The 25,187-nt window shown below is 37.7% G+C and overlaps 1 protein-coding gene across 2 annotated transcripts in view; it reads right to left on the reverse strand.

Annotated features, from left to right (window-relative positions):
- The window catches only part of LOC116160976 (nuclear receptor corepressor 1), a 36,981-nt gene that overhangs the window by 11,406 nt on the left and 388 nt on the right, over window positions 1-25,187 (reverse strand). For both annotated transcript variants that reach the window (XM_031474132.1, XM_031474131.1), the window contains exons 2-4: window positions 24,537-25,165; window positions 16,727-17,677; window positions 16,390-16,496 (exon numbers count right to left, since the gene is read on the reverse strand). In XM_031474132.1, the coding sequence (XP_031329992.1) occupies window positions 16,390-16,496; window positions 16,727-17,677; window positions 24,537-25,165 (1,687 nt within the window). The remainder of the gene's footprint in view (window positions 1-16,389; window positions 16,497-16,726; window positions 17,678-24,536; window positions 25,166-25,187) is intronic.

Raw genomic sequence — 25,187 nt, forward strand, 5'->3', positions numbered from 1 at the left:
TGACAAATAAAATCTGAATAGCTGTCATTTTTTATAACCTAACTTCATAGTACTGTCATGTTTTATAAAAATATATACAGATATCGCCAAACAAGTGGAACAGTCCCTAATATTAAAGTTACTAGAATCTGGTAACTTCCGCCATTTTTGGGCAAAAATCATGCGTTCTCTCTCTAACACACGAGCCCAATGGATTGCGGTACTTTCTATATTTAGTGACTTTACTGGAAACTAAAAAAGTGATGTTTCTGTCAATTCCGCTATATTAACCTAACAAAAAAATGTCCGGTCTTTGGAGTTGACGATAATCTGAACAATTTTTGTTTGACAATTTTTCCTGTATCTCTAAAAATGAAGTGGTGGGGGGTATTTAAAGGTTTCCGTAAAGAACACCCTGTATCTTCGAAACGGCTAAGCCGATTTAAGCAAACTCGGGTTAGTTCAAAAGAGCTATTCTTCAACTACAAATATTTTACTATTTGAAGTTTTGTTAGTTTCACATATCACCGCTTGAGGGCTTTTTTCGACATTCCGACAGAAATGGTTAATTTTCTCAAAAAAATTAAATGCATTGGTTCGATTTTTTTATGAAATAGTAGCTAAATGATGCCTAAACAAGCTCGCCAAAACACCATCTCGATATTTTGAGAGATATATCAAGCATTTCGATTATTTACGGCGGCATTAAAAGCTTCCTTTTTTAAATCGATCCACCTTAGGGCCACAAGTTATATAATAAAAATAATTCCGGAAAAATTAGCTTAAAAAAATAAAATTTTGAGGGTATACAATTTTCTTTGCCCTAAAATTTAGATTAGCAATAAGATATCTAGATGCGGTTTTCGCGAGCTTGTTTAGGCATCATTTAGCTACTTTTTCATGAAAAAAAAAAATCGAACCAATGCATTTAATTTTTTTGAGAAAATTAACCATTTCTGTCAGAATGTCGAAAAACGCCCTCAAGCGGTGAGATGTGAAACTAACAAAACTTCAAATACTATAATATTTATAGCTGAAGAATAGTTCTTTTGAACTAACCCGAGTTTGTTTAAATCGGCTCAGCCGTTTCGAAGATACAGGGTGTTCTTTACGGAAACCTTTGAATACCCCCACCACTTCATTTTTAGAGATACAGGAAAAATTGTCAAACAAAAATTGTTCAGATTATCGTCAACTTCAAAGACCGGACATTTTTTGTTAGGTTAATATAGCGGAATTCACAGAAACATCACTTTTTTAGATTCCAGATTGCAGTTACGCCCCCTAGCGGTCATTTCAGAAACTTAAAAATATTTTCCAGGTTTTGCTCGTGGCCGTTTTAGTAATAAATTTTTTTACCGTAAGCCTCTGCGCTGAACACGTTCCCAGATACAGTACCTCGCATTCTTATTTGGCCACCCTGTACATTACTACTACCGATATTATTTCATTAGTGACTACACTGTCATGCTCCTGGAATAAGTGTCGTCTGTCAACTCTCTCTGCCTTTCACTTCTGTGCTCTTGATACAAGTTCGAAGCGAGAGAACTCCTGCACTTCTGGTACGCCAACTTATGTTCCTTAAGTCAAACTTCTCTGCATTCCTACGCTCCTAATACCAAGCCAAAATAGAAACGAAGTAAGTGGCGAGTTTACCGCGCTAGGTCCTCTCCTATCGCAGCTTACACATAAAATTTAAGAGGGCGCCACTAAATTTTCAGGGTACTTTTTTTTTGGCGTAAACCGAACTACTAGCAAAGAGAAATTGAGATGAAAAAGTTTCGGTATCACTCAGCGATGGTCCTCAGCGCGGGTTTTAATATCTTTTGATGAAATTAATTGGCTATATTTTAAATGTAAGCAATTAGTACTTGCAGCAGGCACTGTTGATTTTCTCGACTAATTAATGCGGATTATAACATTCGTTTGCTCTGTTACCACGAACCTCCAATTACCAACGAATATATATATACTCCTGTTTAAACTTAATTAATGTTGACTTTCAAAAACTCGCCCAACTACTTGCGCTCGCTTACGCCGCCTCCCGCCTCCCTTACGACAAACGCCTCCATTTTTTATTTCTTAGCCCAACGCGGCGGCAGCGATCTCTCAAATAATTAAAGTACAACGGATTCGTTCGCGAAATTGACTGAAGGGCAGACGGTTTTAAATATTCATACTTCATATATGCATATTTACATTTGCTATTTGCGAAGGGAAAGTTAAATCCGAGCTCCATTCGGTTAATAAAAGAGTAAGAAGCAATTCCGATCGGGATACCCACCTCAAAGGTATAGCGGGAGGGAAATTGTATTCGGCCACTCGAATTATTAAAACTGGCAGATATTTACTTACGAGAGAGTATTTTGTAAGAATATTATTGTTATATGCAAAGTACAGAATGATCTACATTGAGAGGTCCCCAAGGAAATTTATAACAATGTATAAATTCAACCGGAAAATCTTTTGATTAGACGTCACCACCATCTATGTTTAACAAGCCTACATTGTTTGTATATAAAAACCCCGGGGACCTCAGAAAGGGAGACTGCTTACAAATTGAAATTACCCATCTTTTATTGAAAGGTTTTTCATCCTTTAATGGTGTACAAATTTGTTTTGATTTTTGCTATAGTTCTAATGCTTATTAATTAATGCCCTTCGGTATCACTAACGCTCCTGCAACTTTTGCATATTAGTTTCATTAATCTCCGGCAAAACCCTCAACAAAACCACACACTTCCAACATCTACACGTCTCCAAAATACTCCCCTCCTAGGAATTTTGCTAGAAATATTCTTGGAAACCTTTCGTGAGCTAATTTTCCTCGGCTGGAGGGCTTACGGAGAGTTCACTCTCTTCCAAGTTTTCCTTTGAGATTGTAAAGGGAGAATATACCAAGAGCTAACGTTCGTGGGGCAAGTTTCCGGAACCAGTGTACTTGGAGGGGGAGGGAGATAGGGAAAATGTTCCCGATAGTCCTTTAGGGTTCAAGGAAAATTCGCTCTTCGTTTCGTGAGTGTCTTTGAATGCAATTGAAAACCATGTTTGTTACGAATGCCTTTCGGTATCACTAATGCTCCTGCAAACTTTCGTTCAAACTTTTGTATTAAGAAGGCATAATGGGCATGTGTGAGGAGGTATTTCTGCTCCTAATTCACGGAATCTCTTTTAAGAAAGTGTTGTAAATTATCTCTAACCACCAGGACAACATAATCCATTAAGAGATCCTTTTCTGCGCACACGCGGAAAATTCGTTCAAACTTTTGTATCAAGGTAATCTGCAAGGAGCTATTTCTCTCCCAAATTATCTTTTAGGAAAGTGACTCTGACTACCAGGAGAACATAATCCATACAGAGGTCCGTGCACTGAAACTTCTGTACCAAGAGAGCATAATGGGCATGTGCGAGGTGTTTCTACTCCTAATTCACAGAGTCTTTTAGAAAAGTTTTGTACATTTTCGGTGACTACCAGAAGAACATAAACCATGAAAAGGTCTTTTTCTGTGCACATGAGTTTTGTTCAGTCCTTTGTGTCAAGAGTGTATAATGGGCATATGCGAGATGTATCTCCCTCCTAATTCACTGCTTCTTTTTTACGAAATTGTAAATTTTCACTGACTACCAAGAGAACATAATCCATGGAGAGGTCCGCTCTTAATTCACTGAGTCTCTTTTACGAAAGTGTTGTAAATTTTGGCTATCTACCAGGAGAAAATAATCCATGAAGATGTCCTTTTCTGTAAACACGAGAAACTTTCGTTCAAACTATTGCATCAAGACAGTATAATGGGCATGCGCGAGAAGGTGTTGCACTGAGTCTCCTTTAGGAAAGTTTGTAACTTTTCGCCGGCTACCAGGAGAACATAATTCGCGAAGAGGTCCTTTTCTGTGCACACAACGAATATTCGTTCAAACTTTTGTAATCGAGAGAGTATAATGGGTTTGTGCGGGCAGATCGCCGAGTCTCTTTTAGGAAAATATAAATTTTTTAGACTACCAGGAGAACGTATTCCGTGAAGGGGTCCTTTTCTAGACACACGAGGGATTTTCGTTTAAACTTTTGTATCAAAAGAGTATAACAGGCCAGTTGCGAGGAGGTGTTTCTACTCCTAATTCAGACAGTGCCTAAGAAAATGTTGTAAATTTTCTCAGACCATCAGGAGAACATAATCCATGAAGAGGTTCTTTTCTGCGCACACGAAGAATTTTCGTTCAAACTTGGGCATATGCAAGGAGGTGTTTCTGCTCCTAATTCACAGTCTCTAAGAAAATGTAAATTTTCACAGACTACCAGGAGAACATATTCCATGAAGAGATCCTGTTCTGTGCAGACGAGGAAGTTTCGTTTTAAGTCTTGTATCTAGAGAGTATAATGGGCATGTGTGAGGAGGTGTTTCTACTCCTAATTCGCCGAGTCTCTTTTACGAAAGTATTGTAAATTTTCGCCGACTACCAGGAGAACATTCCAGAAAGAGATCTTTTTTGTGCACACGAGGAATTTTCGTTCAAACAGTTGTATCAAGAGGGCATGTGCGAAGAAGTGTTTCTGCTCCTAATTCACAGTCTCTAAGAAAATGTGAATTTCCTCAGACTACCAGGAGAACATAATCTAGACATAATCCATCATGAATAAGCCCTTCTCCGTGCACACGAGGAATTTTCTTTAAACTTTTGCATCAAGAGACCATAAAAGGCACGTGCAAAGAGGTCTTTTTGCTCCTAAGTTACAGAGTCTCTTTTACGAAAATGTAGATTTTCTCTAACTACCAGGAGAACATAATCCATGAAAAGGTCTTTTTCTGTGCACAACAGACATTTTCGTTCAAACTACTGTACCAAAGAGCATAAGGGACATGTCTCTTTTAGGAGGAAGTTTCGTTCAAATTTGTGTATCAGGAGAGTACAATAGGCATATGCAAGGAGGTGTTTCTGTTCCTAATTCACTCAGTCTCTTATAGGAAAGTGCTATAAATTTTCGCAGACTACCAGGAGAACATAATCCATGAAGAAGCCCTCTTCCGTGCACAGGAGGAATTTTGCTAAAACTTTTGTATCACGAGACTATAAAAGGCACGTACGAGGAGGTCTTTCTGCTCCTAAGTTACCGAGTCTCTTTTACGAAAATGTTGTAAATTTTCTCTAACTACCAAGAGAACATAATCGATGAAGAGGTTTTTTTTCTGTGCATACCAGACATTTTCGTTCAAACTATTGTACCAAAAGAGCATAAGGGGCATGTCTCTTTTAGGAGGAATTTTCGTTCAAACTTGTGTATCCTAATTCCTAATTCTCTTTTAGGAAATTGTAAATTTTCGCCGACTACCAGAACAACATAAGCCATGAAGAGGTCTTTTTCTGTGCACAAGAGGAATTTTTTGTTCAAACTTTTGTATCAAGAGAGTATAATAGGCATGGGCGAGGAGGTCATTCTGCTCCTAATTCACTCAGTCTCTTTAGGAAAGTGTTGTAAATTTTCGCTGACTACCAGGAGAACATAATCCATGAAAAAGCCCTTTTCCATGCACACGAAGAATTTTCGTTCAAACTGGTGTATCAAGAAAGTATAAAAGGCACGTGCGAGGAGATCTCTCTGCTCCTAAGTTGCCCAGTCTCTTTTACGAAAATGTTGTAAAACTACCAAGAGAACATATTCCATAAAAAGGTCATTTTCTGTGTACAAGAGAAATTTTCGTTCAAACTTTTGTAGCAAAAGAGTATAATGGGCATGTGCGAGGTGTTTCTACTCCTAATTCACAGAGTCGTTTAGGAAAGTTTTGTACATTTTCGGTGACTACCAGGAGAACATATTCCACGAAAAAGTCCTGTTCTGTGCACACGAGAAACTTTCGTTCAAACTTGTCTATCAAGAGAGTATAATGGCGAGGTGTTCCTGCTCCTAATTCACAGTCTCTAAAAAATTTAAATTTTCTTGGAATGCCAGAAGAACATAATCCATGAAGAGGTCCTATTCTGTGCACACAAGGAATTTTTGTTCAAACTTCCGTATCAAGAGACTATAATGGGCATGTGCGAGGAAGTCTTTCTGCTCCTAATTCACAGCCTCTAAGAAAATTTAAATTTTCTCAGGCTACCAGGAGAACTTATTCCATGAAGAGGTCCCACACGAGAAATTTTCGTTCAAACTTGTCTATCAAGAGAGTATAATGGCCATGTGTGAGGAGGTGTTCCTGCTCCTAATTCGCAGTTTCTAAAAAAATGTAAATTTTCTCGGACTGCCAGGAGAACATAGTCCATGAAGAGGTCCTGTTCTGTGCATACGAGGAATTTTTGTTCAAGGTTTTGTATCAAGAGACTGTAATGGGCATGTGAGAGGAAGCCTTTCTGCTCCTAATTCACAGTCTAAGAAAATTTAAATTTTCGCAGGCTACCAGGAGAACATATTCCATGAAGAGATCCCACACGAGAAATTTTTGTTCAAACTTGTGCGTCAAGAGAGTACAATGGCCATGTGCGAGGGAGTGTTCCTGCTCCTAATTCAGTCTCTAAAAAAATGTTAATTTTCTCAGACTACCAGGAGAACATATTCCATGAAGAGGTCCTGTTCTGTGAACACGAGGAATGTTCGTTCAAACTGTTGTATCAAGAGAATATAATGGGCATGTGCGAGGAGGTGTTCCTGTTCCTAATTCACAGATTCTCTTTTAGGAAAGTGTAAATTTTCGCCGACTACCAGGAGAACGTAAGCCATAAAGAGGTCTTTTTCTGTGCACACGAGAAATTTTTGTTCAAACTTTTGCATCAAGGGAGTATATGGGCATATACAGGGTGGTCCAAATTAGACACTCATATGGAAACACCCTTTACTTTAAGAGATAGAAAAAATGGACTTAGGTGTCAGAAGGTCAATTATAAAGGAAAAATCACTGGTCAGGTCATCTCTAATCGTTTGACCAGTATGGGGCGTTTCCCCAATTTGGTCAATTTCTTTAATGCGCCATAACTTTCTTATTATTAAAGATAATTGATTTTGCCAAATCTTTCTTAGGGCACTTTTTTATGTAGAATCCATCGCGATTCAGTTTTTATACAGGGTGTTTGGTTTTTCATATACGACCCTAACCTACATTTTTTCCATATAGATCACTATATATTTTAGAGTTTTTGAAAAGACAATCAAATTTCCTAAATTTTGATGTATCACTTGTTATATTTTTATTAAAAATATTATTTGCAATATTACATTTTATGCATTAAAATATTTTTACTGCAGACATCTAGGTTTCCATGGCGAACAATAGATGGCAGGATTGCTTAAAATGACAATTTCTTGGATATTTCGAAATTTATATATATAAATATAATAAGTGATCCATTAAAATTTAGGAAATTTTACACTTTTCAATAACTCCAAAATATATAGGATGGTCCATATGAAGAAATGTAGTTTAAAGGTCGTATAAGAAAAACCAAACGTCCTGTATAACTACTGTGTATAGCGATGGATTCTACATAAAAAAGTGGTCTAAGAAAGATTTTGCCAAACTAAATTATCTTTAATAATAAGAAAGTTATTAAAGAAATTGATTAAATTCGAGAAATGCCTCCTAGCGGCCAAACGATTTGAGATAGCTGAATTCTGTTTGCGTCAGTGATTTCCATAAGAAAGTGCCTAACTTGGACCACCCTGTACAAGGAGGTGTGTTCGCTCCTAATTCACTGAGTCTCTTTTACGAAAATGTTGTAACTAACAAGGGAACATGATCCATTAAGAGGTTCTTTTCTGTACACACAAGGAATTTTCGTTCAAAATTTTGTATCAAGAGGGCAGGTGCGAGGAGGTGTTTCTGCTCCTAATTCACCGAGTCTTTTTTAGGAAAGGGTTTTTTTTTGCCATGACATTAGGATTCAAAGTCACCGCGAAAAAGATTTCTGGAGTGTTTGTTCTGTTGAGTGTAACAACATAAGGTTAGTTATGCGCATGCGCAGACTCGCTTACCCTGTGTTAGTGGCCTTTTTGCTGTAACTCTCTTGCAACAATGGTGCATGGAAAATTTGAATAACTCTGCTAACTTCATGCACTTGATTGGCAAGTGTTATACAATCATCAAATTAAGGCAGATGATAACAAAATTCAATAAACGTATCGAGGCGATTAACTTTAAATATTAAAACGAAAGTTCCATTAGGGATAAATTTGAAAAAAAATGTTCCGAGTTGTATGTCAATTACTTAATACAATACGGCAAAGTAATAAACGATAACACAACTTAAATTATTCATAAGGCCGTTATTAGGAAAAAAAAGAAACAATCGAATAGTAATTAGATGGTATCTCCACCGTCTATCCATTACTTCTATCGGCAAAATATCTAAATTACATTTTTGTATTATCCACAGACTAAAATTGCCCGATATTAATAAATCAATCGGACGCAATTGAGTTAACACTAATTAACAATTAAAATTTCAGGTGTACCATTTGCAATCGTAATTGGTGTAATTAATCCGCGCCGTAATTGTCAAATTGACGTTTGCGGCGTCGAGAGAGGGGAACATGTTGAGAAATGCTGGCGTATGAACTAAATTAAAAGTAAGACGCTATTTGAACAGCGGCAGTAATTTAATTATCTCCAGATATTTAATATTTATGCTCGCATTTCATCTCGCCACTTTACCCTAAAGCGAAAGCGACGTTTTTGCGAAACCTCGCGCGCCTGATTGGAAAAAATTGAATTTCGATTGTTCGACGCTTGAAACAATTGCTTTATTATGCAAATACTCCACGAAATTACCCTTAAATGACAAACAATTGAAATATCACACAACAAGCGGTTTATCCCCCCACCTGTAAAAGTAATAAGGGCAGTCATCCCCTCTCTCAACGCGGTAGAAAGAGATGGCAATGCTACGAATTATGACTATAAACTATGACAGATGGGGATGTAACTCAGTTAGTCTTCGGTAATCTGTGCATCAAGCATCAGGCGGCGACTCGCGCGCGCGGCAGTTTAAATATGTACTCATTATATCGCGCGTGGTTGTCACTCGGACCGCCACCTCTGCAGGCCGAACTGTGCGGCACTTCGAGTTATGCATCGTCGCACTCGAACGGCTCGCCGGATGTCACTTTACAAGTCGGTCCGAGTATGACACAGTTTTCGGCGCACAAAAGCATCTTATCCGCACATAGCGGATTCTTCAAGGCCATCTTTGCCAATCACACAGGTAGGTGATGCTAGGCAACACACAACACAAGCTGTCATCATCGGTCACAATCCGATCACAATCCGTATTTCCACATTGTCCTTAGTTTTCTCATAAACTTTGCATATTAATTACTAGAGGTCGTGACAACCGTGTACATTTATTTTTTTATTATTTTATTTTTAATCATTCTAAATTTTTTGAAAAATGTTGCTCCCACATGGTGCAGTAGAGTGGAAACTTGACTACTGTGCTGAGAGTACCTGGATCAGGCATAGATAACATCTATAGTGGGTTGAGTGGTAGAGCAGCCTTGACTGAAACTCCGCCCACTTAAAAATAAAGATTAAAAAATTTACATCTTTTTTGTTCGGATTAGATAAGCAGGTATCGGAATGGGACGTCTCGGCTTCACCACTTAGATACAGTTGTTTTCGCAAAATGCAATCGATTAGAGCATATTTATCGTGGAAACTGCTCAAATATTCCCCTCTCAGTGGAAAATTATTCTAAACTCCAAAGAGTTCGTCAGTTACAAAGCAGAAATGTAAATTAAGGGTCTTTCATTTTACCGTTAAATTCATCTGAAAATATACATGCAATAAAATGCCAAAATATGCACTTAAATATGCATTAACTTTTTTTTAAGCAACAGAAACTATTCGGAATATAAATGTATGTCAACAGAAAATACAGTGTGTTCAAGTTATTTGTATGCAATAAAATGCCAAAATATGCACTTAAATATGCGTTAACTTTTTTTAAAGCAACAGAAGCTATTCAGAATATAAATGTATGTAAACAGAAAATACAGTGTGTTCAAGTTATTTGTATGCAATAAAATGCCAAAATATGCACTTAAATATGCATTTACTTTTTTTTAAGCAACAGAAACTATTCAGAATATAAATGTATGTAAACAGAAAATACAGTGTGTTCAAGTTATTTGTATGCAATAAAAGCCAAAATATGCACTTAAATATGCATTTACAGACAGCTATTCAGAATATAAATGTATGTAAACAGAAAATACAGTGTGTTCAAGTTATTTGTATGCAATAAAATGCCAAAATATGCACTTAAATATGCATTAACTTTTTTTTAAGCAACAGAAACTATTCGGAATATAAATGTATGTCAACAGAAAATACAGTGTGTTCAAGTTATTTGTATGCAATAAAATGCCAAAATATGCACTTAAATATGCGTTAACTTTTTTTAAAGCAACAGAAGCTATTCAGAATATAAATGTATGTAAACAGAAAATACAGTGTGTTCAAGTTATTTGTATGCAATAAAATGCCAAAATATGCACTTAAATATGCATTTACTTTTTTTTAAGCAACAGAAACTATTCAGAATATAAATGTATGTAAACAGAAAATACAGTGTGTTCAAGTTATTTGTATGCAATAAAAGCCAAAATATGCACTTAAATATGCATTTACTTTTTTTAAGCAACAGAAACTATTCAGAATATAAATGTATGTAAACAGAAAATACAGTGTGTTCAAGTTAATTTGTATCTGACATCACTATCTATCTATCCGATGGCATATTAAAATTTCAAGATATTTCGAAAAATAAAAAACAGTATTGCGCATGCGCACACCTGATGTTTAAAATATGCGATTATTTGCCTTTACGAGGAGAATCTTCTTTGGTTAAAATTTCAAAACAATATCTCCATAAATGACAATGCGAAGTATGCGCATGCGCACATCTGATTTTTACAATGCGATATGCTGGTCTTTACTAGAATCTTTGGTTAAACTTAAAATTTCAAAAAATATCTCTATAAATAAGAAAGTTGATATTGCACAGTATGCAAAAAGAACGAACTAAATATTTCGAAAACTGTAATAGTAATTAAGGCCTCGGTCGGATAGACGGACTGAGTTCAAAAATTGTGTCAAATTCCGGTTAAACCGGAATGATACCGAAAGTTTCAAAATTCGCATCAAATCATATCTGAAAAACTTTTCGTATCTCGCCAAATAAAGGAGATATTGAGGTGACCTTATTTTGAACACAGTGATATGCATTTAAATACACATTCAGATTTAATGGGATGAATCACTTAGAGAGGTGCCCCTTTGCCTCAAAATGATTAACTTAGTCACCATTTAATGTGTGCCACAATGGCTAGTGTGGCTAGGATACCCGACTTGCATCCGGAAGACCCAGGTTCGATTCTTTGGTACGGAAAAAACAATTTTTTTTTCAAAAAAATCTGGACCCAATTCAGGGGAGTAGGATTAGGTTGTTTGTAGGTTTAAATTTGCAATTTATAGCAAACTTGCACAAAATGCGCATGCCCAAATGAACGCAGTAAGCTCTCGTATTTTTGTTGGTAAACATAACCTCAATTTTAATATTAAAAAAGATGTCATTAATCTGTATGGATTTTTTGTTTCATTTTGTTAGGACCCAGCCCACTATACATTAAGTAATATCCGTGCCAGAGTCCGGATTCGAACCAGGGAGCGAGCTTTCACTCGACTGCACCAAGAGGGCGCCTCCGTCGTCGTGCTTTAAAGACTGTTTCATTTATATTGATTGCACGAATTTTACTGAAATTGTATTGTCTGCAATTCACAGCATTTAATTATTTAAAGGTGCCAATCCGATACCGGTACCAAACATAAACGTCGACGAATTCTCATCGCTACTCACCTTCATGTACACCGGCTACTTAGACCTAAACTTCGGGAACATCTACAACATCCTCCTCGCCACGCACATCCTGCACATGCCCCACGCGCTCGAGATCAGCCGAAACTTCCTAATACACAACAGCCCCTGCAGTCCGAGCGTGGTGAAGCCGATACCGAGCCGAAAGTCGGCGCTACCTCACCCCCAAATATACGCGCCGCTCTACGGCAGCCTGCCGAAATCCGACGTGACCCCCTTCCGTGAGATCGCGCGCGAGCACACGGTCACCTCCGGCTCGATCGAGGACCGCGCGCCCGAGCTCGAGCCGAAGCGACCGCCGCCCAAGACGAAGCGACGCGACGACCCGCCCGGCGCCGACAAGGTCGTCCTCGACATCGCCTGCTGCGACGGTCCCGTCCGTTTTCATCGCGTCCTCAACAAGAACTACGGCCTGAAGAACGTCGACAGCGCCCCCTACGATCTCGTCGAGACAATCGACCGTAACCTCATCCTGAACAAGGTGATGAACGAGAACATTCGCGACAAACAGAACGAGAACTCGTCGAGCGAGCTCTTCACGTGCGTCTACTGCAATCACACGTTTAAGTCGCAGTACTGCTACCAGAAGCACGCGCGCCGCCACCTCAACCCGGTCAGTCTCGAGGTGAAGACGATACAGAAGGTCGAGAACATCATCAGCAGCAAGCGCGAAGTGAAGCTGCTCGACATGAACGTCCAGTACTACCCGTGCAAGACGTGCGGCTCGAAATTTCCCAGCTACTATTTCGTGCACAAGCATCGGAAGATGTGTCACGCCGACGAGCTCGCCGAAGGCAACGAGAGTAACGAGACGAAGGGCGAGAGCGACGAGGCGAAGGCTAGCGAGGGGAGCGAAATCGAGGTCGGCAATAACACCTAATCTTACATGTAGCTTATTTTTAAATAAAAAAAATCTCCGAATAAATGTTTCCAAATTTGGTGTTCATTACTACTTACTTACACAACTTTTTGAAAATTTCAAAAACAAGAAAAGTCACAATAAATGCATAAAATTTAAGTGATTTCGTAAATTTTTGTTTTCAAATCTTCAAGCATAAATTTTTTGAAAATATTCTTGAAATAGCCACCTCTCCTTTTATACGAATCAACAATTTTTTAAACAAAATAAATCTAAAAATCATAATTAAAATATTAAAAAATGGATTTTGATTCAAAAATATTTCAAGAAATAAGTTTAAATTCAAAAAATTCTAAGATGATTCTACTAACCACCCAAAGATGATTCCACGATACTAGCAGAATACAGAAAGATTGCACCTCTCCACCTTTTATATGAAAATTTTTTTTTAAACAAAATAAAAACAAAAAATCATAATTAAAATATTAAAAAATGGATTTTGATTCAAGAATATATCAAAAAATTCTGATTCAAATAAATTAAAATTAAAAAAATTATAAGATGATTCCACGATACCTTTCAAATGGACCAACATATTTTTTTAAACAAAATAAAAACAAAAAATCATAATTGAAATAATAACAAATGGATTATCATTTAAAAATATTTCAAAAAATTCTAATTCAAATAAGTTTGAATTAAAAAAATTTTATGATTCTACTAAACCACCCAAAAATGATTCCATGATACTGGCAGAGTACAGAAAGATTTCACCTCTCCACATTTTGATTCAACGTTTTTTTAAAACAAAATAAAAACAAAAAGTCATAATTAAAATGTTAAAAGAAATGAATTATGATATTTCAAAAAATTCTATGATTCAAATAAGTTTAAATTCAAAAAATTCTAAGATAATTCTACTAACCACGCAAAAATGATTCCAGGGTACTAGAAGAATACAGAAATATTGCACCTCTCCAACTTTTATATGAATCACCAATTTTTTAAAACAAAAAAAAACAAAAAATCTTAATTAAAACATTAAAGTGGATTTTGTTTCAAAAATATTTCAAAAAAACCACCCTAAGATGATTCCATGATACTAGCAGAATACAGAAAGATTGCACCCCACACCTTCTATGATTCAACATTTTTTTAAACAAAATAAAAACAACAAATCATAATTGAAATAATAAAAAATGGATTATCATTTAAAAATATTTCAAAAAATTCTGATTCAAATAAGTTTAAATTAAAAAAATTCTATGATTCTACTAAACCGCCCAAAAATGATTTCATGATACTGGCAGAGCGCGGAAAGATTTCGCCTCTCCACCTTTTATGATTCAACGGTTTTTTTAAACAAAATAAAATTTCAAAAAATTCTATGATTGGAACAATTTAAAAATTAATGATTTGAAGGGTCCAGAGAACGCAACGAATAGAATTCGCATCAAGAATCAATTGCAAGTGCCAAGTAGTGCATAGAATCGGAAAAATTGGACGAAATCGAAGAAACTGAGAAATCATAGAAATATGAAGGAGCCGAAAGGATTCAAAAAGTTCCAAATAAATTTCGTACTATTCTAAAAAGTTTCCTTGATTCAAAACAGATTCAACAAATTTTCAAAAAAGAATTTTTAAAAATTCAAAAAAAATTGAAGTTATTCAAAAAAATCTTTTTTTTTGTTGCATTTAAAAAAATGAGGTTAGATCCGTTAACTTTTTTACCTGACGCTCGATACTTATTCTGAAAACGGCAGATTATTCAACAGTCAGTATAAAGAAACATATTTTTCTGTCTCGTTTAACTAAGAAAGTACAGGGTCATTGTAAATTGACAATTTTTTTGATATTCCCAGGTATGTCAGCGAAAAATTTAAAAATTAGGTATGCCAATATTTCTATAATTTCGCATAAATTTCCAATGTTTATATTTCCTATATTTCCCAGCATTTTTGAAATATTTTACTTTCCAAAATTATTTAAACATTCTAGAAACATTTTCAAATTTTTCTGCATTTTTTAAACACATTTCCAAAATTCTTTAAAAATTCTGCCAATATATCCAAAATCTTGCACAAACTTCCAATATTGCCGAAGCATTTTTGAAACATTTTATAAAGTATTTCCAAAATGGTAAGGAATACCCCCTAGTAAACGGCAAATATAACCCCCAGACCCCTCCGTGCTACGTCCTCTGCACTGTGGAGAAAGGGATCTGATAATGCTTCCCCCCAACAACTTTCAAGCGAGTCCTGAAGCCTAAACAGTTTTTGAAAGAAGGTATTACCAGAATACCCCCCAGTAAACGGCAGACTGAGGTATGTAGAGGAAGGCTAGGGGGAAACTTTGAATTTTTGGTGTACACCCCTTTGAATTAATTTGAATTAATGGGGAATTAATTTGAATTAACGTGAATTATTATGAATGAACGTGAATTAATTTGAATTAACGTGAATTAATCTGAATTAATTTGAATTAATGTGAATTAATTTGAATTAACGCGAATTAATTTGAGCTAACGTGAATTAATTTGAATTAACGTGAATTAATGTGAATTAACGTGAATTAATTTGAATTTTAATTCTTGGTGTACACCAAAAATGGTACTTGTTTCCCCCTAGGGGGAAGGGCTATCAAGTCCTTCTGTGCTGGGTGGTTTTTAACTCCCGCCGCTTGTAAAATAATTTTCCCGAAATGGACACCCGTTCCTGGGGGGTATTGAACACCCCCACCCCCCAATGCTACGTCTATTGCACTGTAAAAAAAAAGATCTGACAAGGGTTCTCCAACAACTGCCAACCGAGTCCTGCAGCCTAAACGGTTTATGAAAGAAGGTATACCGGAGGTTAGGGGAGGGGGGTGTGTATGGAATACCCCCCAGTAAACGGTAGACTGAGGTTTGAAGGGAAAAGGTTATCAAGTTCCTCTGTGCTGGATAGTTTTGAACTGCCGCCGCTTTTAACATATTTTTTCCGAAATGGTCATCCATTCTTGGGGGATATTCCACACCCCCAGGCTTCCGCAGTGTTATGTCCTTTGCACTGCAGAGAAAAGGATCTGACAATTGATCCTCAACAACTGTCAAGTGAGTCTTGAAGACTAGTATTACCGGGGGTCTGGGGAGGGAGGGAGGGGGGGGGGGGTTAGAGTATCCCCAGTAAACGGCAGACTGAGGTTTATAGAGAGAAGGTTATAAAGTCCTTCTGTGCTTGGTGGTTTTGAACTACTGTGGCTTTAACATAATTTTTAGAAAATGTAGAAGAGGGTGTGGCGCGTATACTCCCCCCCACCCCTTCCTTTAGTACTTTTTAAAGATCTGTGTGCTGCTGCTATATGGATCTAATCTAAGTGTGCCAAGGTTACTTAATTTAGCCCCACCCGTATCTGGAACGAATTCCAGGGAAATAGTCTCCATAGCCGCCTATTAATTATTACCCCAGAAGTAACCTACAGGTCCTCAATTTTAGAGATCGAGTGAACCAAACAGGTGGGAAAATGCCAAGAATGGTTTTGCTCACTTTTGGCTAAGTTATCTTAAGACAATTTTACCAATTCTTGTTACAACAAATTAACATTTTTTGTTTTTTGAATGACTGCATATACCAAAACTTTCAAAAAAGCTAAAAAAACTTAAAATGCATTTGTCGAAATTCTTCTCAATGGATATACATTAACATTCTTACCTTGCGCGTCCAAAGTTTCGTCCTCGCTCGACTCGGTCGCGACATTCTCCTTATCTTTTCTCCTCTCCTTTTTCTTTTTCGTTTCCGTCGACGTTAAACTATGATCACTGCAAAAAGAGAAGCGTAATAAAATTAATTTTAGGAATTCGGATTCATTTACAAAATTGATCGGCGGGCGAATGTTTGCCCAATAATTGTGCAGTCAGCGGTAATAGGGAACTCTCAAGAGACTCGAAAACCACTCAATCAGATTGTAATGCAAATCGTGTTTGCAGTCGTCGTCGAGTTATTAATTTAAAATGGGAGGCGGCTTTTTGATGTCAGTAGAGGCACTTACCTAATGTTGTTCTCCTCGAGCAGCTCGATCTCCTTTTTAATACTAATGATTCCCTGTACCGGCGGCGTTGGCGCCTCGACGTTGCCGTCGGCCGGCTCGCTGGGCGCCTTTTTGGCGTCCTCGAATAAGTTAAAGTCACTAAACGGTTTCGGGGTGTCGCCACTGGCCGGCGCGGTGTCGGGCGGTTTGGGGGACGTCGTCGTACCAGGTACATTCACAGCCGTACTCACATTGAGATTGGATGACGTAGTTGTCGTTACCGTCACTAGTGTGGGAGTCGTACTCGACGAGACCAGAGGAGGTGACATGCTCGACGAGACGACCGCCGGCGGGCTACCCGGCTCGGTGGTCGTGGTCGTCGGAGTTGTAATCGCGGGCGCCGCGCACGGGAGAGAGTCTAAAACGTCCCTGTTCTGCTGTACGGTCGTCTTCTGTTGCTCCCTTTGCAGTCTTGTAGTTACACCGGTCGTTAAGATATCGACAACGGACGTACTCGCACTATTATTAACCTTTTGCGTGTTATTCCTAGACGATCGCGTCCGTTGTCTCGACTTTCTTAACAACTGTTTAAAATTTTCCGTCTTTTTACTTAAATAATAATATTGGACACAGTCCGCTACCGATTTTCTATCTAAATACGAGGCTATTACACCGAAATTTTTCGGATGTTGTAAATATTTCTCTTTAAAAATTTCTTTCTCACTTGGCGTCCATACATTTAAAAACTGCCTGCTTTTATACTCCACCTCCATATCCACTATGTGTCCGTTGTTGTTCTTGTAGGTTATCTTGCGCTCCCTCGCGTCCAACAGCAGCGGCGGAATCACGGCGTAACTTCGCATCTTCTTGTCCTCGAGCGCTTGCTCCTGCAAATTGTCCATGATCTCTTCCAGATCGGCTTCGGACTTGATGCGCGCCCCCACCCGATTGAACCTGTAGGAAAAGTTGACACTTTAAAAGCGTTTATTGATATTCTACACTTAATATGGACCTGAATAAATTAGCGAGTACAGCAAACGAAATTAACTTGTACTGACTCTAGCTCATGTATTCCATTACTATCAAAATAAATAAAATGTTTCAAAAAAGAGTAAAAGCAAGATTGTATTGTGATTGGATTACGTTAAGAAAGATTAGGGACATCTAGTAATAATTGCGTCAAGTTTTATCTCATTGCAGAATGTGAAAGGCAGAAGCTATGTACAGAATGTTATTCTATTTAATTTTCATTTTTGTTTTTAACTCGTAACTTCAAATTTCTTAGATATTGACAAAATGACCAATCAGATCCAGTGAAATTCCATGGACGCTTAATTTGTTATTATTGAAGATAGACATTTATGCAATTTTTTGTGCCAACTAAAAGTTCGATTTCAACCAGGCCTGATTAAAAAGTGATCCAGACAAAATTTTCACCCTGTAATAAATTCGGCACCCCCAGGGGTCTATGGGAATGGAATACCCCCTCCCCCAGCAAGAATTATATGCGGAAGTTCCATAACCTTTTCTTACTATGACAGTAATAGGGGCAATAGAGAAAGAATTATGGAGTCCCCGTTTGCCGAGAATACTCGGCGGGGGGGAGGGGGGGGGGCCAGGGCTACATTCCCCCAGTTCCATAACCTTTTCTTACTATGACAGTAATAGGGGCAATAGAGAAAGAATTATGGAGTCCCCGTTTGCCGAGAATACTCGGCGGGGGGGAGGGGGGGGGGCCAGTGCTACATTCCCCCAGCATGTATCATATGCGGAGATTTGCTAACCTTTTCCCTAACTATACCCCTCAGACCCCCCCGGTACTACATTCACCACTGAAAGTGTTATGAATCGCCCCTCAAGAAAGAATTCCACTGTTCAATCCCAAAAACTATCGTAAGAGTGTTGAAATTGCAGCATTTTAGTTAGAAATAGTAACAGTAGGGGCTGGGGGCTATCCATACCCCCCCCCCGCGTGTATTATATGCGGAGATTTTCTAACCTTTTCTCCTACACTATACCCCCCCCCCCCCGTACCCGGTACGATACTACGACCATAAGTGTTGAAATTGCAGCATTTTAGTTTAGAAATCATAACGTCAGTGCTTTGAGGGGGGGGCATACCCCCCCCCCCCCCCCCCCCCGGCCTCGCATGTATTATATGCGGAGAATTGCTAACCTTTTCCTACTATGAGAGTGATAGGGGTAATACAGAAGGAAAGAATTATTATATTAGAATTAAGGTGTGGAATGCCCCCCAGCATGTATTATATGCGGAGATTAGCTTACCTTGTCCCTTATACGATAACCCCCCCCTCCTCCGTACTACGTTCTTCACTGAAAGTGTTATGAAACACCCCTCAAGAAAGAATTCCACTATTCAATCCCAAAAACTATCATAAGAATGTTTAAATTCAGCATTTTAGTTAGAAATCGTAACATCAAGGGCTGGGGGATATGGAATACCCCCCAGCATGTATTATATGCGGAGATTTGCTAACCTTTCCCCTATACTATAACCCCCAGACCCCCCGGTACTACGTTCGTCACTAAAAGTGTTATGAAAGACCCCTCAAGAAAAAATTCCACTGTTCAATGTTGAAGCTCGGCATTTTTGTTAGAAATCATGACACTAGGGGGGGGTGAGGGTATGGAATGCCCCACACCATGTATTATAATTATGAGGAGATTTGCTAACCTTTTCCTACTATGTGAGTGATAGGGGTAATAGAGAAACAAAGAATTATTATATTAGAATTTTCTTTTACCTTTAATATGTTTTTTCAATCGATCGCTTGTGTGTGGTATATTGTCTGCAGACCCCGAGTGCCTTTCTTTCTTACAGCTGTTATTGGTATTTATCAAATAAATATGTGTTGCTTGTAAATGATCACTGTGTGTTTAATTGACCCCAAATTACGACCTAGGATATAAAAGTTCTTAAGATACATTTTGCTATTCGCCCAGGTTACATTAGAAGATGGTAATTGAAAAAATTTGTTACATAATTCCTTGAAACTTGTGTGTGTGTGAGGGGGAGAGGGGGGGGGGCAGGGGATCAGAGCTGAAAAAGTTTCCCGAATTAATAAAATTTAAGTTCTCATCAAGTTTTCGTAATAGCAAATGCCAGATGTGCCTTGGGAAATTTGATAGTCAAAATTTCAGATAAAGAAATTGTGCCATTCTATACCCATCAGACCCCCGGTGTTATATTTTCCCCCAAAATATTTACAGCTATCAGCTATAACAATTTTCGAAAAGGATTCTTCTATCCTCCCTTCTCTCAAAAATTATCATGAGTGCTGAGAACGGTAATTATTTTTATTTTTACAAAATCACTGTCACATTCCCCACACAATTTGAGCTTTGTGCACGCATGTGAATGCGTTGTTGTTACTGTCATTCCTAGTGGCGGAATTCGATACTAAGACAATACGTGAATGAAACTATTTTGCTACAAAATGACACCTCAATCACATGTACAAGTCTTCTTAATAAACTTGTATATATAAGGCAAGTTGTAAAGTCCTTTTGTAATCACCTTCTATAATAAATAAATAAATGTACCGCTAATATAATTTACTGATGTGCAATGAGATGGTAACAGAATCCCCAAAGACTCTTTAAAATTACATACAAGTTTCCTTACTCCCTCCCCCAAACCAGTTTTTCCTAATGCCGCAAAGAAAAGGACACCTCCCTAAAAAATGTAGGGTACCTCCCTCTCTCTCAGATTGCACATTGAACAGAGCTTCCTTTCATTTTCTGTTCCTAGTCTGTCATTTAAATACCTTATCGTTAAAAATCCACCCAATATCCATAGAACCCTATGCAAGCGAATCCCATCCAAAACGAAAGTTTCTCTAAAAAATCAAATTTAACGCCGCCATATTGAATATTGTAATTCTGACAACGAATTCATCGACCCCGAAAACCGCCTAGTGCGAAATTGCCAATAATTTTTCAGAAAATTTAAATTTTTCGCATAATATACGACGCCATATGGAGTCCGCCATTTTGAATTTTGCAATTCTGACATCGGATTCACAATCGGCGACCCCAAGGTCCACCCAGTACGAAATTGCAAATGATCTTAAAAATTCAAATTTTTTACATAATACGACGCCATATGGAGTCCGCCATTTTGAATTTTGCAATTCTGACATCGGATTCATAATCGGCGATCCCGAAGTCCGCCTAGTACGAAATTGTAATGATCTTAAAAATTCAAATTTTTCACATAATACGACGCCATATTAAGTCCGCCATTTTGAATTTTGAAATTCTGACAACCAATTCATCGACCTCGAAACCGCCTAGTACGAAATTGCAAATGATCTTAAAAATTCAAATTTTTCACATAATACGACGCCATATTGAGTCCGACATTTTGAATTTTTAAATTCTGACATTGGATTCATAATCAGTGACCCCGAAGTCCGCCCAGTACGAAATTGCAAATGATCTTAAAAATTCAAATTTTTCTCATAATACGACGCCATATTGAATACGCCATTTTGAATTTTGAAATTCTAACATCGGATTCATAATCGGCGATCCCAAAACCGCCTAGTACGAAATTTCGACCATCCCTTTAAAAATTCAAATATTCCACATAATGCGACGCCATATTGAGATAAAGTGCGATAAGTGCAAGTGCATTATCTCCATACTTGGATGGGTAAACGGTAAATCAAAATCATCACTAAATTCGTCCTCCACAAAAATATTTAGACGTTTGCAGGATGGGAGTTATTAACTGTACATGTGGAGATAAAGACGCTTGAACTTATGCCATTTGATCTTTTAACAACAAAGACATTTTGCAAATTATATATTTATTTATTATCACTCTCTTGTTCTGGGCCTTCAACAGGCTTGCGCCCAATTACAGAGTGACCCGCATAATGCTTTTTATACGGGAAAGCGTGGGCGGATGCGAGCCATAATGGGGATTTACGATAATTCAACCAGTTAAACCAGGTTGGTAGATTGTACTATGGTTACAATTATTGCCACAATTGTTTCTATGGTGATTATCGTAAATCCCCAATGAATCACATCCCAAATGAAAATCAGTAGTTGCTCGCCTCAATGCGTTACCGTAGTAGCATTGTATAAATAAATATACAATGATAGTAGCATTGTTTGTTTATTATTATTATGACAAATAAACAAATAAATTATTAATGGTAAACATGACAATTATAGCAAGTGCGTGCGATACATCATCCCACCAGAACTCGCTTATAAATACAGGGTGTTAGTGAAGTGCGTCAAACTTCAGGGGATGATTCTGAACGAAAAAATTATAGCAGTTTGTCCTTGTTGAACGTGAACATTTTGTCAAAATTTAAAATCAGCAAAAAAGTAGCTTGCAAAACAAATGCGCGAGCAAGTATACAGGGTGTAGCATCCAAAACCCCTCATCATCATAATTCCTTTACCATAAAAGATATCGAAAATGTTTTTAAAATATTCTGGTCACCAGTGGCCTGCTGTAATCCAGTGGCGTATCAAACTTTCTTTTTTTTTTAATGGAACACCCCATATTTTATTGAAGAATTGGAAAGTACTTATTTTTTATGTAACATATACCCTTAAGTTTATCGATTTTGCTGTTTATAACCTTTTCTCCCTAAAATTTTTACCGTTTATCGAGTTTTTTTCCAGAGCAACTAAAACGCGTTAGCGGTTAAGTATTTTTGTCTAATGAATCCAAATCTGTAATTAAAAAACAAAACAATAACGTGTTTACGTGTTTTTCAGGTAACAAAAATGTAATTTTTTTATATGGAGGGGGGATTTGAAATTTTAAAAATGTTACACAAAAAAAGTAAGTTTAATACGCCACTGAAATACAGCACGCCACTGGTGACCAGAGTTATGTTAGCAACATCAAATTTTCTCAAAAGTTTCAGCGAAGACCTCGTGGTAGGATCTTTCTAAAAATATTTCCAAAAGGAATTCAAAAATCATATCGAGAAGGTTTCCAACCAAGTTCCTAACAAAAGATTTCTATTACAATTTTCTAAGAAAGCTCACGGCACGACTTTCCGATTAAATTAAGATATAGACTCCTAAATCGTTCTGTAACTGAATCTGGGAAATGTTTCTACGAAGGTTTGTAAAATGGCGGCACCGGATTCCATTTTGAATTGATATTAAATTTATACAGGATCACTATTAAAGATGGAACCAAAGCTTCTCACACTCAAACCGTTTGAGATATAGAAATGAAAATTGGAATACTTCCATTTGACATTATTTTACATATTTTGAGATTAAACAAATTTTGCCTTTTTCAGTGCGACCGCCGCGCCGTCTTGAATTTTTTTAAATGGCAACAGAGGGCATGTCATAAGGAAGCTTTTGTTTTGTTTTTCTTACTACCTTAATGAGGAATGGTGTTAAACTAGGCAATAACGGAGAAACAATTATGTTAAAATATTTCACAAAATTAAGATTTATTCCTCACTTTGTATACACACGTATGTAGGTAGGGAGAAAGAGAAAAAATAATTTCTAATGATGGCTCACATGACCTATGTTGACATTTAAAAAAATTCAAGATGGCGGTTGCACTCATAAATCAATGTGTCAACTAAAATTTTTTAACCTCAAAATATGTGGAATAATTTCAAATTGACGCGTTATAATTTTCATGTCTATTCGCGATTCAGACACTAGAGGCGCTGGTGTAATTTACAAATGGCAAATTTGTACTAATCTTAAAGTCAAGTATATCCTGCAATTTTTGAGGCTTGAAAATATAACGCCTTATTTCCATCCTACCTGAAAGACCTTCTTAAGAACTCGAATTTATAGCACTCGGACAACTACACAACAAATCGCCAACATGCCCTTACATCGATTATGCTTTAAAACAACCTTACTATTCATGGGATAATTACACCGACCACAAAATAAACAATAAGCATTTTTGGATGTCGTACTTTAATAAATGGCACAGTTACACTGATCACAAATCAAATTTTTGAGAAGGTTGTATTGTTAATAGGTGATGCATTAAGCGAACGCTATTACTTGTAGCGTGAGCTTATTGAAAGCGGAGCAGGTCAAAGAATGAGTATATATCTCTTATTTTTTGTTGTGTAATTGCACTGTTCGCAATTAAAAACTTTGAAAATATGATGCGTTAAGACGATTTCTTAAATTATCCTTGTTGTTTGTTGCATGAATGCACTGGTTACATTTAAAACTTTTGAAAGTACCGTGATAAAATGTGACGTTTTAAACTGCCCTTCCACTTTAAGGTGTAATTACACTGATTGCAAATGAAATTTTTTCTCCAATATCGATTACTTTTGGCCATTATAAATAAACAAAATGGCGGTCCTCTCCCAGCTGTATTAATGTGTGCCACCAGAGGTCTCACTGAGAATCTGAATTGCGAATATCTCGGATGGTTTGAGTGTGAAAGTTTTGGTTCCACTTTTAATAGTGACCATGTATATTTGGCAATTCAAACCTTTATTACCCTTAAAATAAGGAAATCAGCAAAAAGCGTATAGCTTGAGAACATGGCGATATTGCGTTAATACAAAAAAACAAAGAAGCAGATATAAATTTGAACGATCCTCCTTGAATGTTTTTGGAATGGAAATTAGAAAAAAATAGGATTTCGGAAACATGGCGATATCGGGGGTACATTAAACAATAGCTTGTGTGATCCTACTTTCAAAGTGTTGCTAAAAATTGGAAAAAATTCATATTTTGTTAATAACAATGGAAACAGACCCAATGTAAAAACAAAGAACATGAGTCTCGCTAATTTATTCAACGACGAGCGTCTCGCTCCATTATTACCCACCTTTCCTTGTCCTCGCGCTGCTTCCTAAGTTCCGGGAAAACCTTCTCGAAGAAATCCCTATTCTTCGCCTCCTTCGCTTTCCTCTTAACACCGGACTCGATCTTATCGACCTTCCTCAGCCACTCCTGCATTAGTTTGCTGTAGGTCTCGGTCAGGTACGAATTTCTCGACTCCTTCTCCGTGTGCCTCTTCTTAAAATATTCTAATAAGCGTTTTTTGAACGAGACGTGCTTCCGCCAGTTCTCCTGGTACATCGACGAGTCGGAGGGCTGATTGTATAAAGGAAATTCTAATTTCGGACCTAGGGGTTCTAGTTTCGCGTGGGCGTTCTGCGCGCGCTTCCTGTTCTCCGCGTAGATCTTCTGCGCGAGGCTCTGGTGCTTCGGTTGCGTGTCCTCCTGCGGCTCCTGCTTTTGCGATGGTTTTAAGGCGAGCTCCTCCAGTTCCTGCTGCTTCTTCTTCAATATGCTGATCTGCGCTTCCGCCTTCGCTATCTCACGGTCGACCTTGCCAATCTGCTGGAGCAGCTCGTCCTTCGTGCTGCGAAACGCCTGATCCTCCTGCTGTACGTGGTCGGGAAACGTCGGCGAAATCGCCTCGACTTGCGGATTGTAGGCGCCCGACTGTTCCTGAAACGCGAAACGTTAGGTT

The sequence above is a fragment of the Photinus pyralis genome, unplaced genomic scaffold, assembly GCF_008802855.1.
Source record: "Photinus pyralis isolate 1611_PpyrPB1 unplaced genomic scaffold, Ppyr1.3 Ppyr1.4_LG10, whole genome shotgun sequence".
NCBI lineage: Eukaryota > Metazoa > Arthropoda > Insecta > Coleoptera > Lampyridae > Photinus > Photinus pyralis.